Source organism: Manacus candei, unplaced genomic scaffold (assembly GCF_025592945.1).
Source record: "Manacus candei isolate 608988 ecotype Guabito, Panama unplaced genomic scaffold, ASM2559294v1 h1tg000034l, whole genome shotgun sequence".
Taxonomy (NCBI): Eukaryota; Metazoa; Chordata; class Aves; order Passeriformes; family Pipridae; genus Manacus; species Manacus candei.
In genome coordinates, this window is record NW_026138082.1 from 2,318,618 (window position 1) to 2,335,105 (window position 16,488).

Genomic DNA, 16,488 nt, shown 5'->3' on the forward strand with positions numbered 1-16,488 from the left:
AGCACTAGAAGAAAAATAATTCTTATTAATACAAAGTATGCGTCAGAGTCTGCATTTTCCTTACATCTTTTTTATCTGCTATCTAGAACGTGTAAATAATACTGCCAATCTGATTTAAGAATGCTGATGGTATCTGTGCAGGCTTATTGATGTTTGCTGTAGAATCATTTTCTGTTCTCTACATTGTAGAAAGAAACAACTGGATACTATAGTCTCTGCTTATTTTCAGTGGTATCTACTGCCATTGTGATGTAATGTTCGAAGTTGTCATAAATTAGCACATTCCTGATTAGCATGAATTCAATAAATGTTCTTTACTTCAAAAGAATGCTTGAGACATGTGCTACTACTTGCATTGTTTATATATGGTACTGTAGAAACTTAACATTTGCAAGAAAAATGTAAGATGATGGTTTGATAAGATTACTCAGAAATAATTAGGTGGGTGTGTAGGCTGCTAATGTATTTGATTTTAATCTCTAATTAAAAAGTTGGATTTTTTAATTGTTTTTGTGATGCAATAGTTTTTACTTCATTATGCTTTTTGTAAATAGGGGCCAAATTCTGCCTGTTCATTGTGCCTAAGTACAGATTAAATGTTTTCAAATGAAACTGTATTCTCCTCAAATCCAGTGACAATCTCCATAGTTCCTCCTGGAGAATTATTCTCAGAACAAATACTTGTTTGTGCCCTTGTACACCTTGAACCAGGAACGAAAATGATGGCTAAGCTTGAATGAATATCTCTATGCATTCTTTTGGCTGATGAGAGATATAATTATGTTGTGGGATCTGGCACTGCCAGAAGCATAGTGTTTTCATGTTAGTGCTGTCTAATTCTGAGGTCTCTTATATGAGGATTGGAATTAGTTGGTGTTACAGGAAAGGTATCTCTCTGTGGATCTCCAGGTGTGAATTTAAGCCTTGCTCTACTCCGCTGCTCCAGTAATCACCTCACTGTGCTGCAAGGACACACTACGTGGTCATTTGGGCTGGGGAATCAGAGACTGCCAGATGCAGTAACTTGACCTAACCGCATCCAGTCCTTGGATAAGGAAGTTACCAAGTTAAAGCACACTAGCTAGACCAGTTGTCTTTCTTCGTTTAGGACAGCTGTGACTTATTTGAGAATGTAAGGTTCTCCTAATACCTGGAGTTGGGGCATCTACAGGAAAATCACATTCTCTGTGAAAGAAGCTGCAGCAATATATACGGAACTGCATGGTCCTGAATTCTCTCCCTAGAGTTACTTTACTAGATAACTGTTTTTAATACCAGTATTTAGTAAATGGTTAAAAAGGTAAATGTTGCTTACTTTTTTATTGAAAGCTTATCCTTCTGTGCAGACTTTTCTATATGGTATAGTATTTCGAACAGCAACCAAAGCCTGATCTATTGACATAATTTTCCAAGTTTATTTTGTTAGTTTGCAAGATTTCATTGTATTAATGGGGAAGGGAAACAAAAATACTATGCTTTTCTACCCATCAGTACAGCTCTGTTTTGGCTTAACTGGGAGGGGCTAGGGGTGGTGTGGGTTTGGTATTTTGTTAAGTTTTGGGGTTTTTGTCATTACCATCTAGATCGATCTGCACTAATTGGAGGAGAGACATCTGGCAGCAGAAGACCTAAGGCTTTTCTCTCTTTTTTTTAAGTGTATATAGCATGCAAACAGCTCTCATATCCAACTGACTAAAGAAATAAACACAACTTTATTACTTGTAAAAAGTGAGACAGTAAACAGAGAGGGATTCCATTTGTCCTGTAGATTTGGGGTTTTGGTTTTAAGTGGATAGGTTTAGGTTAATAAATTGTAACCCCACTTGGAAAATGAGAACAACATCGGGGAGATAGTTCAGTCTTTTCCAGATGCTCTGATCAAAGAAAAAAGTGGGGAAAAGACAAGGAGAATGCTAGTAATGGCTGACAGTGAATAGACTTCTATCAGTGCAGAATACACTACTAGAATTCTATGGGTGTTTGTAGAAGACCTTTGCATTTGATAATGTTGCAATCACAGCACTTTTGTATATACACTTAAATATGACATGTGAGAACTGCCTCTTTTGAGTATATACATTTTAAGTGGTTTTCAAGATCACAGAATCACAGCATCATTTTTGTTGGAAAATACCTCCAAGATCATCAAGTCCAACCTTTGGCCAATCACGATTGTGTGAATTAGATCATGTCACTAAGTGCCACATCCAATGGTTTCTTGAACCACCTCCAGGGATGGTAACTCCACTACCTTCCCAGACAATCCATTCCAATGCTTTAACAACCCTTTCTTTTCATGAAGAAATTCTTCCTAATGTCCAGTGTGAACCTCCTGTGGCACAGCTTGAGACTGTGTCCTCTTGTCCTGTCACTAGTTGCCTGGGAGAAGAGGCCAACCCCCACCTGGCTACATCCTCCTTTCAGGCAGTTGCAGAGTGATAAGGTCACCCCTGAGCCTTCCCTTCTCCAGGCTAAACAACCCCAGCTCCCTCAGACGTTTCTCATAGGAGCTCCACACCCTTCACCAGCTCCACTGCCCTTCTTGATACAGGCTCTCAAGAGAATTAACCATTTCCTTTGGTGTTGTATTAATTACAAGGAGTATGCTGTTTTAGAAAGAATGCTAAAAATACTTTGTTGCTTGTCTCACTTGTATTTGCTTTTGAATGTAGTTTTTTTAATCTACTTTCAGCCAAATGCATCTAAAGTAGTTTTAAAAGCTATGATACAGTTTTCAATGTACTTTGATCCTGTCGATTCTCCTGTTCAGTGTAGAATATCTTCAAAATCATAGGTGCTAGACTAAGTTATGAAGAGCAGAATTGGAAGTGGGTTTTCACCTGCAGCAAGGGATATTTGCAAAACATCTATTTAGCTGGTAAAACAAAAGGTGTTCTTGTTAAGTGGATGCATCCATTCCTTTCATTTTATGTGAACTGCATCTGAAAATGTTTGTGGTGGGTTTCTTAAGTATTTGTGATCCTGTGTTTAAAAAAAGGAAAATAGCTTCTTATCCAATATATAAACAATCTTTTTATTTAATTAATTCTGTTTGATCTATTAAAGCATAATTGGTTTGAGAATTAAGCCTTTGAAGGAAGATTAACATATATTTAGAACATTACAAAATTATCATATTTCTCTTATATTATACCTGGCTTGAATAATAAAAATGCTGAAAACTTTTACTTAAAAAAACAAACAAAAAAACTAAACCAAAAAAAAAACCAACAAGAAAACCCACCTTGGAACTTCCTTTAAAACCTTTGAAAGCTAAAGTAGAGATTATACTGCATACTAAAAGACCCTTTGGTCACAAAGGTCATACTTCTGAATTAGTGGCTGTGCTGAAAATAATTCTGTTTGCTGAAAAATAGTTTTAAAGCCACAGAAGATGAGTAGGAAAAGGACTGAGCTGATATACACAAATTTATCTCATATCTGAGTTGACTTTTTCCCCACTTTTTGTTGTTTACTTGGCTGTATTATGTTGCAAGAGGCCACAATATAATGTCTGCAATAAGAAATACCTTTTCCTAGAGGCACTGTTTTCCTGTCTTTCAGGACTTGTTTGTGGGTTTTTAGACATTAGCAATTAGTATAAACTTAAAGTAAAACTCAATTAAAAACAGAATAATGTGGAATTAGTGGGTAAGATTTTTTTTTTCTCTCTACATGCTTTACAGTCGTTCATCACAGAAATGTCTGAATATTAGCTTTTTTCAGTTTTATTAGATATGTCTTTTTACTTTGATGTTCTGTGATTTTATGAGAATTTTTCAGGATGAAATTTTGGATGATTTCATTAACTGTAGATTCCATGTGACTGGAATCCTTAGAGATTTATGATGCTAAAATACCTTTAGTAATTAAAAAATTAATTTATCAAGAACATTTCAAAAAGCGAGAAAAAAACCTTCTTTTGAAAAGTTAATTAAAACATGAATTCTGTAATGAATGTTCTCTCAGCCTCTCTTGAAAGAGCATTTTTTCACATAAACATTTAACATTGCGTGGTTGTGGACAATCCAGTAGGATAATAGTGGATTTATGTGACTTCCTAGAAGGAATTTTTTTCCCTATTCTGGCTCTTATGCTATTAATTTAAAATAAATAAAATAGCTAAAGATCCTGTTATTTAAAGGGAAGTTTTCTTAGTAATTACAAGTACTACTTTGGGGGGCACCGTTGCTGTTATCATACCAACTCATCTACTTTGTGCATTTCAGTCCAACTATTTAGAATTTGATGACTTCATGCTAATGTGCTTGTCTAGAGCAGAGGGTAGTTTTTCAGTGAAAGCATGCCGTAAAACTGGGAACTTAGTAGTACAGGTGTGTTTTTGACAGGACAACTACTTGGTTTCTGTCTTCCTTTTTCTTTAGTTGCTGTTTTACTGGCAGAGAATATATTGCCCGAAGTGACCTGAGAGGAACTGAGGATAGACTTTCAGTTCACTGTTCAAATTATGCAGGAAACTAACACGGTTTCAGACTCCTCTCAAGGCAGACAGCTACATTATTTTTCAAAAGATACTGGTACTTTGGTAGTCATTTCCCAAAAACCAGCACATGCTTGGACTCACAAGATAATTTTAACAGTAGGATTATGTGGACCCTAAAGAGGAGCTGTCTTGCTGTTAAATTGTGTTGATATGAAAATTTTGGTCATTTGAGAAAAAGCATTAGCATCTATCATTTTGAGACATCTAATGTTTCATTTAGACATTAGCAGTAAGTTTTTCTAGAAATAATCTGTTCTTCTCATGTAAAATTTCATAGAAAGGAAACCACTGAAGAATCAATGTAGAGTAATAAGAAATGCAGTAATTCAAATGTTGATACTTTAATAGGGAAAATTAGCTTCTCAAAATGTACATGATTTTGAAGGTGAAGGCAGATGATGCTGTTAAGAAAGAAGATTATTGAAGAGTTCAAATAAACCCTCTCTATCAATAAAAATGCTTTTCCATTACTGATTATGAAGCATCCTTAAGATAGGACAATCTAGATTAACCTGGCAGTGTTGGGAGTTTTTTCAGGCTCAGCCGTACAAGGGATTTAATGACCTTTCTATTAACTCAGACTAAGTGAGAGTCCCAACAGGTCATGGTGTCCTGTAAACTTCATTTTCAAATTAAGTGGAAATGTCGTTCTGCAATCCTGACCTCAGTTTCAGTACCTCACTATACTAGTCGAAAAGTGTGCAGCCTGGATCAGAGATAACCAAAGAAAGCACTGCAGAGGCTATTAGTCACACCTGCTTGATGTCATTTACATGCTTCATCAAGCATGGAACCATATCAAGCCAGTAGCTGTATAACATTGCTTTAAAATTGTTCTGCATCATTTGAGAAAGAAGGGATGGATATTCCCTTGCTTGCTGAACGGGCCTTGTTTTGGGAATGATGAAGCTTTGGGCAGGTTTTTTTTTGTTGGTTTTGTTTTATTTACTTGAGGTTTGTTAATGTGATTGTTCTGAATGTAGGGGCTACTAAAGGAATACTTAATAACTGAAAACAACTAATGGATAATGCTAAAAACTAGTTTAGGGTAACCAATAGCTGTGATCATAGAGTATTTGGATCCAAGTGTGCTGTGGTCTGTTTACATCTCAAGCAAAGTAGTGAGAATTTTCTGTTTGTTTTGGCTCTAGTCATGGAAAATGCTGTATAAACCAGTGCCAGCTTCTAGAATTCAGTACAGCACACTGCCTGTATCTTTGAGTTACACATCTGTCTCTATCCTATGCTTGCAGCGTAACGGGTCTGCACTGCTCTTTATTGAATCTTAATTGGGAATATCAGTCTAACCATAAAGTTTTCACTTGACAAGCAGCTAAATAGACAGACTACACAAGAGTACTCACGTGCATAAACATACAGTCCGGAGGTAATGCGTATTTTCCTTGGGAAAACAAGAAAGTCAATTATATTACTGATAAAAATACAGATTAATTTTATTTTTAATTAAAACTTGACTTTTCCAAACAAACAATTTTTTTTATCAAATATTTTATATATCTTGTATCTTGGTATGCGCTTGTGTGAATTGGCACAACACTGCAATGCTCAAATTCATTATCCTATGGTAGAACACTTAGCTGTCTAAAGAAAAATTTATTTTTTATCATGCAGACATTTTATTGGTTCTGAGTTTGGGGTTTTTTATTCAAAGAGTTGATGTGACACTTGTATGCAACAGTATATCCAATATGTAGTATCACCTCTGTAGCATCTGGGTTTGTATGAGTACTTAGATAATAATATCAGTAGAAGTAATATCCCCGGTGACTTTTGGTGTTAGTGCTGAACAAATGTTTTAGCAAATAACTTGTTTGAAAAAAGGTTAGCTTCAGGTCTACCATCTTGAGCATGGGTTAAATTCAGAAAATGGTTTCTATTCTCTTCTCTTTCTTCTTCTTAAAAGAGATAGGGTAAAGTAATAAGAAGCAAAACCTTTCAAAATGAAGTATTTCAGAATTTATACAAGCTTTTTTAAAGTTATTAAGATCAGAAATCTTTTAATTCATACGCAAAGTTGAATAATGTATTACTGCACATGTTTAGGATTTTTCACAAGTACAAAATTAGTCATATGCAGAAGATCTGCAGGAGCATGGTTTAACTATGACTATTTGATTTTACAGCTTTTATTCTAGCTAGCAATATATGAATATCTTAATGATTAAGCATTTATGAGTAAATCTCCTGTGAAAGTCAAAACCGCTAGGCTTTGGAAAGGATACTGTAGGTGAAGCTGTGCAGGCTTCCTTGTGGAGCTGTGCCAGTGCATGGGAATCTGAATCTGAAAAGTACTCTTTATTCAGATACTGGACAGCAGGCTTTTGGTGTGGCAAATGAAAATGAGTTTTCAGAATTTATTCCTCTTTGAAAACAAAACTTGTTTGAAAGCTAGTATCTCACAGAGAAAATCCAGTGAGCTTAACTCTGTGTTGCCTGGCATTTCTGTGCTGGAGAAACGGTTCTCCAGTGAAGCAGTAGCACATTTCGCTGTCATGTTCAACGATTTTCAAATTTTTTTGTATCTTTTCTTTTTAAGATGTTTTCTTAAGTATACAGCTGAGGAGACCAATAACAAAAAGATAAATCCATAGATGATGAAAGGATTTTCTTGAGCTTAGTAGTTAACATAATAGTTTGAAAAGAATTTACAAGTACTTGTTCAAGTGTGCTTTGTAGAGAGTGAATAAAATAAACAGCAAGATGTGTTGTGATAGGAACTCAGATGATCAAAAGGAACTACTGAATAGACATAGTTATTCTTTCAGATAAAATAAGGAAGTAATTCCTTTGTGAGTTTTTGTGATCATTTCTGTTGGAAAACTTTGTATGCATTACTCAGAAATTCAATGAAGAGGAAAGCAATACAGCCTAGATAATAGTGTCAGCTTTGAGCATGAGATGGCATGTGGACATAGCTTGAGCTACTTCTCCAAATCATTTGAATGGAAATATTGGATTAGTTAACCTTGTGTCAGGTCTGTTAGTTAAATAAATCCTCCAACTGTTCCTGACTGAAGGTTGCATAGTTGTGACTGAAAGATGCTGCTGCTTTTCATTAGAATTTTGTCAAACATATCCTGCTAACATAATGATTTTAAAATAAAATGGTTTATTCGATGGAAAAGGATAACAAGCAGAAAATTCACAGCCTTTTCTTTTCACAGGGTGTTTCAGCCCAGTAGGAAATCCTCTTAGCCGAACACTATTGGGTAGACTACAGATGGTATGGAATTCTCTTTTTGCATTTTTTTTTAAATTGATGTTTAACTATAAAATGTCATTATTCACAAGTTCTCATTGTAGAGAGGTGGTTTTTTTATCCTGTCTTTATCAAAAAAAGAGGTATCTTCAAGCCAGTTGTCTACATAGGCAAATTAGCTTATGCTGCAGCCAGCTGGTAGGAAGATCAGATATCTGAAAATCAAAAGCTTTATATTTTTTTCATTATTTACTTTTTGTTGTGTAGAAATAAATATGCTAAAATCACGCTCGAGTTTTTTATTATTACTGAGAAAGAAGGCATTCATAAACAGCAAAAGAAAGCTGAGACAGTTACTGGGAATGAAATTCTATTTGTAGCATGATGTTTTCGTTGTTTACTGTTTCATACTTCATCTTTTTGTAACAAGTGAAATCACAGATATTCTCTTGCTTTTTTAACTGCTTATCTATTAAATATTGATTGTAAACTTCTACTGATTATATTTGTTTCTTTGTTTATTTCTGGTTTCCTGATCACCATAATAAAAATCCAACCGAATCTGTAAATACCATTAATTCCAACTTTACATTTGATAAACTTGTATTAAACACAAAATGTATGGAGGAACTAGTGACAGAAGAACAAGTGGTGCTTCTGAATACTGAATGCATTTGTATCTCTATGAAGTTGAGCCTCTTGTACTAGAGATGTTAATCCTCCTGCACTCATGAACAGAATGCCATGGTTTATTATTCTGTTGTAATTGCACTACTTGTAATTTTTGAGAGAAATATTATAAATGGACGCAATTTAACTTTGATCATTTATACCTGTTTTACAATTTGGATTTGGGGTTTTGGTGTGGAGTGGTTTAGGATTTTTTTGATCCTACCTTATTTAATAGAATCTGTTAATACAGTTGTGGAAGGCTTGTAAACTAAGTAGGATTCACCAAGGAATTTGAAAGTGTGGGTTTACGTTGCTGTTTTGTTAGTGGTTAAATGGTTCTTGTTTTCACACTTTAAATTTTTTGCCATCAATATATATTTTTTAGGGAAAAGTATAAATTGTTCAACCAGTACATTAGTGCTCTCCACCACAGCAAGCTTGATAAACATTTACAGGATCAGCTCTTTTGTAAGATGCTAAATAGCAGCTAATTTAAAATACTTTTTTCTGAGGGGGCTAAATTAAGGGTTATATTTGAACATTGAATATTGAATATATTTGTTGTTTCTCCTATTATAAATGCAGTAATATGTATGTAAGTGCAGGTTAACCAAGTAATTAATACCAAAAACGTAGCATATTTAGAAATGGTAAAATAGTTGAAGAGGTTTTAAATAATTTCAGGAGCTGGAGTATTTCACATGTTTCTGAACTGATCTTTTCTTCCTTTTCCTTTTTTCTTTTTTTATCTTTTTTCTTTTAGGCTTTACTGTAGCAGCTGTGTTTGCATTTCTTATTTCTGTTTGTATGTTGCAGGTTTCAATAAAGTGCAGTCTGCTGCAGGTTCTTTTTTCCTCAAGGCAAATTATACATTCCCATGATTATTAAATATTAAAAAGCTGTGATCAAATCAGGATTGTAGTCATCTGAAGCATAAGGAAGTAACTTTAAAGTTTCTATGGACAGATTAATTACAACCGAAGAAGAGTATATAATTCTTAGCAATTGATACTTTTGGAAAAATTTTAATTTACCTATTAATACAAATACTTGTACTTCTGTTTCCCACAGACTAAATTTGTAGTTAGGTGTCACTAATGGGAAAAAGAATGCATTGGACCAGAGAACAAGAACAGAAATATGATAGTGCTGACAGTATTCGTCTGTTTTCTTCTAAGTCTCAGGTTATTTAGCATTTTATTTAAAACTTCAATTACTGCAGTAAAGAGATTGCATGACATTTTTAGGAGAGGAGACAATTAAGTAAAATTCTAACTCTTTGAATTTCTAACCCTTCATAAGAAAAAAGGAAGACAATGTAGCAACAGTAAAATCTCAGGTCTATTCTGTAAGATTTTTAAATGTTTTAAATATTATCTTTTAAGCTAACCAAGAGTTTTCAATCAAGCTGTATAAGTTAATTTCTCATTTTGTCTTCTTTAAAAAAAAAAAAAAACAAATCAAGAAGCCACCATAAACCAAAAGCAGCAACAAAAAGCCCTGAAAAGGTAACAGTCTTAGAACCTGGACTATTACACACTGAGGCACAAATTTACTGGATAGGCAAGAGAAGCTGTAACACACATTCCTTGTGTGTTTACTGGACTGTTTGTATAAGTAATATTCCCAGTTTCTCTTCCGTTCTGGCAGATGGCAGGTATAGGGAGGTGGAGTGGAGAGAAGTAGTGGTGCTGTGCAGCATTCAGGAAATAGTTGTTTGTCCTTCTTCATGTCACTGAGTCTGTCACTAATGGGAAAAGGAGAGAGGGTGGCTTTGGCCCTGTATGCATACACGTTAGGGTTCCCATTGGTATGTGTAGTGTTGCCTAAAATTAGTCTTAGAAAAGTTTATTTTTCAAGTGTTGTTATTAAGAGGTAATGACTAACTCTTAGAAGTGGGACTTAATCTATATGTTTATTCTTTTACAATGAAGAATATGTTTACCTATAAGGTAAAAACATGGAAACATCATTAGACTTTACATTTTTTCGTATTTTTCTTTAAACTTTGATAATGTGGTAATTGAAATATATTGGTTCAGTAGGACAAATGAAATGCTGAGACTTTTACTGAAAAGACAATAACAACTGATCACTTGTTCTTACTCAGTGCTCCTTCTCCTAAGAGGATGAGAGATATCTAATGCCCAAATCCTGTCAGCTGCTATACATCTGCATCAAAAAAGCAAAACCTCCATTAGCACAATCACTGAAACTGCCCAATTAAAAAGAAGCCATAAACATTTTAATTAGCGTATTATCAGGAATTGATAACACTTGATACAACAGTGTATCTATTGGTTTACTCTTAGGTGCAACGTTCTTTTTTATTAGTGTCTTGAAACATTTTTGTTTGGTTTTGAGTTAGAAATTTCAAGGGTATCTACGTGGGTTAGTCATGGATAACCAGTGTGATACTCCGTGGTCTAGAACTCTGCATGAATGACTGGATCTATTTATCTTCCTCTGAGGATGTTCCTTTAATGCTGAAAGCTCCTAACAGCTTTGTTCAACCAAAATCAGTGTGACACGGCAGACTTTTTCAGCAAGGATTTCGTTTCTGTTTCTCACAGATGTCTGCCTCCCAAAAAGACCAACTCCTTGGAAGATGGCTATAGCCCCACATCTGTTCCAATGTAAAAAAAAGGATTATCTAGTTTCCATCCTGCATGAAAAAAAAGGAGACATTAATATTGCGTTAAGAATTATGTATTCATACATTACAGTATGTCTGTTGCTTTTTTGGAATCCTGAAAATGTGCCTTAGTCTTCTGACACAACATGTAAAAAATTATGTTTCTAAGCTGAAAGGCCAGTAGTTTTAGTTGGATGTTTCTTGCAGTGTAACTAGTAGTTGGCACTATTTGAGGAATGACATGGCGTGGAAGAGGCAGCTCTTCTGCCTTGCAGTAGCTACATTTGTGGTAGGCAGCTGAAAAGGGGTCATATAATGATAATTGAGTTTGATTTCTTTGAATCACAGCTGTGGCAATTGCCAGGTAGAGGTAGAGCTGTGTGTAGCCAGTGACATACTCAGAGTATCTATCTCTTTAAGAGGCACCTCTATGGATTGTTGTTGCTTAAAAGTTTAAGGCAGTGTCTGAGAATATTCAACGTCATCGCAGGGTGACTCATGGATTTTAGCTTGTTATTTCCAAACAACTCACTCTCTTCAAGCTCTTCTCGAGTTGAGTGTTTGAGAGCCACATAAATACTTTATTAAAAAGAGAGAAAGAGAGAGAGACAGATTGAGACACAATAATGGGGCAATATGAATACCTGAACTAGATATCTAAATAATACTGCTAATAATTCTGATGAATCATTTTTGAGCAACAGGAGGCACTCCCATCCCACAGGCTAAGCACACTGCCTGTACAGTTCTCTTAACCTTGAGAATGGAAAATGAGAATTAGCTGAAACCTGTACAGCAGTGCTAACTACCAGTAGACCACTGAACAAGCCACATACTCTGAACTGCAGCTCCACCAGTCCTTGTTCAAAATTTGTTTATCAAATCAGGCAGTTACACTTTTTTTCTTCCTTCTGTGCATGTACATAATTACTCAGAACTCTTTAGGTGGTAGGTTTAGATGTTCTGGTAGATGATGAGAATTGAGTACAACTGTTCACTTTTACAGTGTGTTCATCTGTATATACTGTATGTGTCTGTAACTACTGTGGCAGCTCTGAAACAATCTGGAGACTGGATGGAACCTCAGGATAGTCAGTGATTTATTTTCCATATAGGATAAGCCTAACTAAGTTATGAAGACAACATTGAGGGCAAGGATCTCTGTTCTTGAGAATGCCATTTATTCTGCTGAGGATTTGCAATGATTTTCTTTGTAATATGTAATGACATTCCTTGAACCATGCTGATAAAAAATAAAAAACCCTATTGAAAATAAAAGGAGCGCTATATTTTAGATACATTTTTTTTAAAAAGCAAGAGAAGAGAAAGAAGTTCATGTAAAAGATAGTTAAAGGAGTGGCAGTAAAATATGAAAAAGGTGAAGTATATTGGATAAAAGTTTTCAAATTTAAGTGTTTATAAAGTGGTATATCTGTTAGAGGTAGAAATGTTTACTTCACAAATCTCACATTTGACTTTTCTCTTCTAAAATGTCTTAATTGCTCTGTAATATTTCTATTCTGTACTGTAATGTATATCCTTTGACACATACAAAATCTAGGGGAAACTGGCTTCTCCTTTGTGAAGATCAACCACTGGAAAAAATTAATACCAGCGAAGGACTTCCAGCTCTTCCTTTTTTTTTCTAGTTTGTTGTTACTCTACTAATTTTCTTAATTTTTCTATAATATATCTCCTTTCAACTGAAGCATTCTATTGTTTGACAGAAATAAATTTTTTTGATACAGGCATATCCTGATTATTACATTATATATCTACTATTCTTTTGAATTTGTTGGAAGTCTGAAGAGTGAGTGGTAAAGATAGAACAACTAGAATTAAATGGAAAGTTTTGGTTATTAAGACCAACCTGAAATTTCCATTATATAGAAGTGACGTCTTTTACGTACTGGTTCAGAGGTAAAGTTCACTGCAACAACTTCTTAAATATCTGCTGTATTTGCAAGGCAAACAAGATGGGACTGCATAGTCACCAGTCCAGTTGTCTTTAGTGCAGTTTACATACTTGAAAAACTTGATATCTTTCTTAAATATCTACCAACCAATAGCCAATATTACTCAGTGTTGCTTAACATCACTTCTGCTTTTTCTTTTTTAAAAAGGACATTATATTACAGATAATTCTTATCATAGTAGACATGAAAATACTCATAGTTTAGCAAGATACTTCATATTAAAGTTTCAACATAATTTATTCTTCTAGAATGATGACAGCCTGACAGCACTGGGAGTGGGAGGAGGAAGCAGTTGTCCACTCGTGCAAGAGACAGTAAGTATTATGTAATTTTTTGCAGTATTTTCTATACCTGTTATACTGCATCTGTGCTTTTGAAAGCATGTTCCCTTTTTTGTAGCATGAAATCCCAAGGATTTTTTTTGCTCCCATAGATTTTGTAATTCTTACAAAGATGTTCATAACTGGCGTAACTACATTAATGCTGGGTTTATATCACTCTTGAAAAACAATCTTGTAAAATTTTGTTGAATATAGAATTTTTTATTTTTCACTTGGACTTGGACACAGGCAAAACTTGACAAATGTTTGAATGTCAAACCAGAAGAAAGTCCAATGCTTTAAGCATAATTGTAAGTGGTTTACATTCTTCTTTGGTCCTGAGGTGCATTTCCTCTATCCCATCTTGGTCATTTTTCTGATCACATGTCTTCAGAGAATATAGTGGCAATTTCCACATTCTTTTAAATTGTCAGGCCTACTAAACCATTTGTATTACAGGACACATTGGTTTATTAATTTCTTATTTCTGAGAGACAGACATTGAGACTTTCTTGATTGGTTTGAACTGTTTGTAGCAGTGAATTTTTGTAATATTTTCCAAAAAATGTAACATTTACACCAGAACTATCTTAAAAAAGACACTGCAAAATGAAGTAATTGTAGCTCTACCTTTCATTGTTTTTCATGCTGCCAAGTAATTAGTGTTACATTCCTATGTTCCTTTTTGGGGTTGGTTTTTGGTGTTCAGTTTTTTTTTTACCTTAAGTGACCTCATGGTTTTCATGAGGTCGTCACTTAACTGAAGTGGGCACTATTAGAGCACCTCTTACTGGACATGATCACGGTGCTCATTAGTGTGGTTTAGTTTGCTTCTGTGCTACAGTTCGTATTTCTATATTGTCAACACCACCTGTAATTACTGTATGAGCTTTCCTAATGCAGGGAGGAGAGTTATGATAAGGGTTATTTCATTGTTTAACTTCTTTATGTAAGTTCAGGACTTTTGAATTCATATTTAGATAAATTTCCTGTTTAGTGAGAACTATGCTGATACTAATTTTTTATACTGACCAGCTCAAAAATTGCCACATAAAATTTAAAATGGTATCATGGAATCAATGGAATCATTTCCATCTTTTCCCATTTATAACTGATTTAATCTGTTTAATTGATGACATGGAATTTTGAAAATACAAGTGACATTGTCTATATTTTTACACATCTAACTCACAGGTGATCTTACTCAAAGTAGAAATACAAATATAAAAGCATTGTGCAGTTCAGCAGTCTTAAGATTTAAATGCATGCATGAGTAATAAAAAGGGTTTTTTTCCTTCAAATCCCCTTAAACCTCCTATTGCTCCTAACAATCCCTGTCTTTGACCTCTTTACTTACAATTTTGTAGAGGAATCTGAGATGAAAATTATAGGTAGGGTAGCAGCATTCTGTGTCTAAAATAGGTCATAATTTTGCTCCTCACTTATGATGAGGAAAGTGAGCAATTCCCTTATTGTTTCGGTTCATTTGTTTTCTTTTCAAGCTTTTCTGCTTGGAGTTCACCAGGACAGATTTTTGTTCATAGGGTATAGGAAATAAATAAGAAATTGTACTTGATATTTTCATATTCAGGGTAGAAAGCAGGCTTCTGGTAATGCATTTTATGTAGTATGCATGATGCTGATGACTGTTAGTATTCCTTTTCATAAAAGTATAGGTGCACTGTATGTCAAATGGATTTATTATGCGAAATGGAATTTAAATGTATTTTTAAAATATTTAAAAGATATTTTTAAAGTTGCACATCCAAACCCTTATTTTTAAGCAAAACAAAGAAAAAAAGAAAGAAAAAAAAATTGAGTGATCAAAGCAAAACTTTGCAATCTCTTTTTGTATTAAATTTTTCCTTCGATAAAACTGTCATACTGTTGAAGTATTTATTCAAACACATATGCTTCATGAGCACACAGAGAATGGGATCTGAAGGTGGTGTAACAATTCTGAGAAACTGAATGTATGAAGTTTTTTTTTTCCTTTTGCTTCACAAGCAAATTGCTTATAAAACTAACAGCTGCTGTTTTGAAGCTAATCTTAGTGAATTGAATGTTCTTAACCATTTCTGCAATCCCACAGTCCTTTATCTTGCCTCTCCTGCTGCTTTCCCACCACCCCTGATCCCATTAGCAAAACTTGAGGCAGCCTCAGCTTTTACCAAAGTGCAGCTTTGGTTTCAGCTGCTTTTCTGCAAGAGGAAGTGAATGTTGCGCTTTTTTCTCTGTGGCATGGTTGTGATAAAGCTGTGGTGCTCTTATCTCTCTTTTAGGTAGTGGCTCTTTATGACTACACAGCGCATCGATCAGATGAGCTAACCATCCATCGCAGTGACATTATCCAAGTGTTATACAAAGATAATGATAACTGGTGGTTTGGCAGCCTAGCAAATGGACAGCAAGGCTATTTTCCAGCTAATTATGTGGCTGGTGAAAGTAAGTTTACTGCTGTCTTCCTGGTATACCGGTGTGGGTTTAACTGATGGTCCAAGATTTTACTGTGCTGTACTGCTATTGTTCTGAAGATAGGAATTCGTGTAGTACACACATGGCATAATGATGACTTATTGTGGTGCAAAAACTGTGTATCTAACCACTTAGCAAGTTGACATACCTGACTTAGGAAGGTATGCTCTTGGTTAAACATTCCAGCTAATACAGTACTGACTTAATTATCTGTCAACTGGATTGATTCCTTGTCTCTTCTTACATATAGCAGCCTGGTTCATGCCCTACCTTGATAATGATTTAGGACACATCAAAGCATTCTACAAACATCTTAGTTTTTTCTTAGGCAGTCTTCCCTAGATCTAGCTTTTGTAAAACCTCTTAATTTTCCCCCTTCCATACTGGAGAATGTTCAGTTCCCAAAAAAAGTGGATTTCAGTATGAAGTTTTAAAAGAACAGTCATGGTTAAATGTCATATCTGAGCATTGAACTTGCAACCAGGTACTTGTTATTAAAACAGTTTTGACTAAACTGATACAGACAAACCTAAATGAATATGAACAAATAATATAGGAAGCATCCTACTTAGTCAACTGCTCTAAAGATGCTCAGTGTGTTGATAGTTGTTAGTATTCAGCTTGTGGACACAGCATGTGGTTGCATAGTACAAGAAATTCATTTGCCATCCTAAACTATCAAACTA

The 16,488-nt window shown here is 34.7% G+C and overlaps 1 protein-coding gene across 11 annotated transcripts in view; it reads left to right on the forward strand.

The window, feature by feature from the left end:
- AHI1 (Abelson helper integration site 1) overlaps nt 1–16,488 on the forward strand; it is a 93,876-nt gene that overhangs the window by 61,864 nt on the left and 15,524 nt on the right. For 10 of the 11 annotated variants that reach the window (XM_051792496.1, XM_051792495.1, XM_051792497.1 and 7 more), the window contains 3 exons: nt 7,690–7,748; nt 13,256–13,321; nt 15,610–15,772. In XM_051792496.1, the coding sequence (XP_051648456.1) occupies nt 7,690–7,748; nt 13,256–13,321; nt 15,610–15,772 (288 nt within the window). Of the gene's footprint in view, nt 1–7,689; nt 7,749–13,255; nt 13,322–15,609; nt 15,773–16,488 lie in introns of those variants that run through there. The other variant, XR_007905306.1, reaches the window with a different exon arrangement.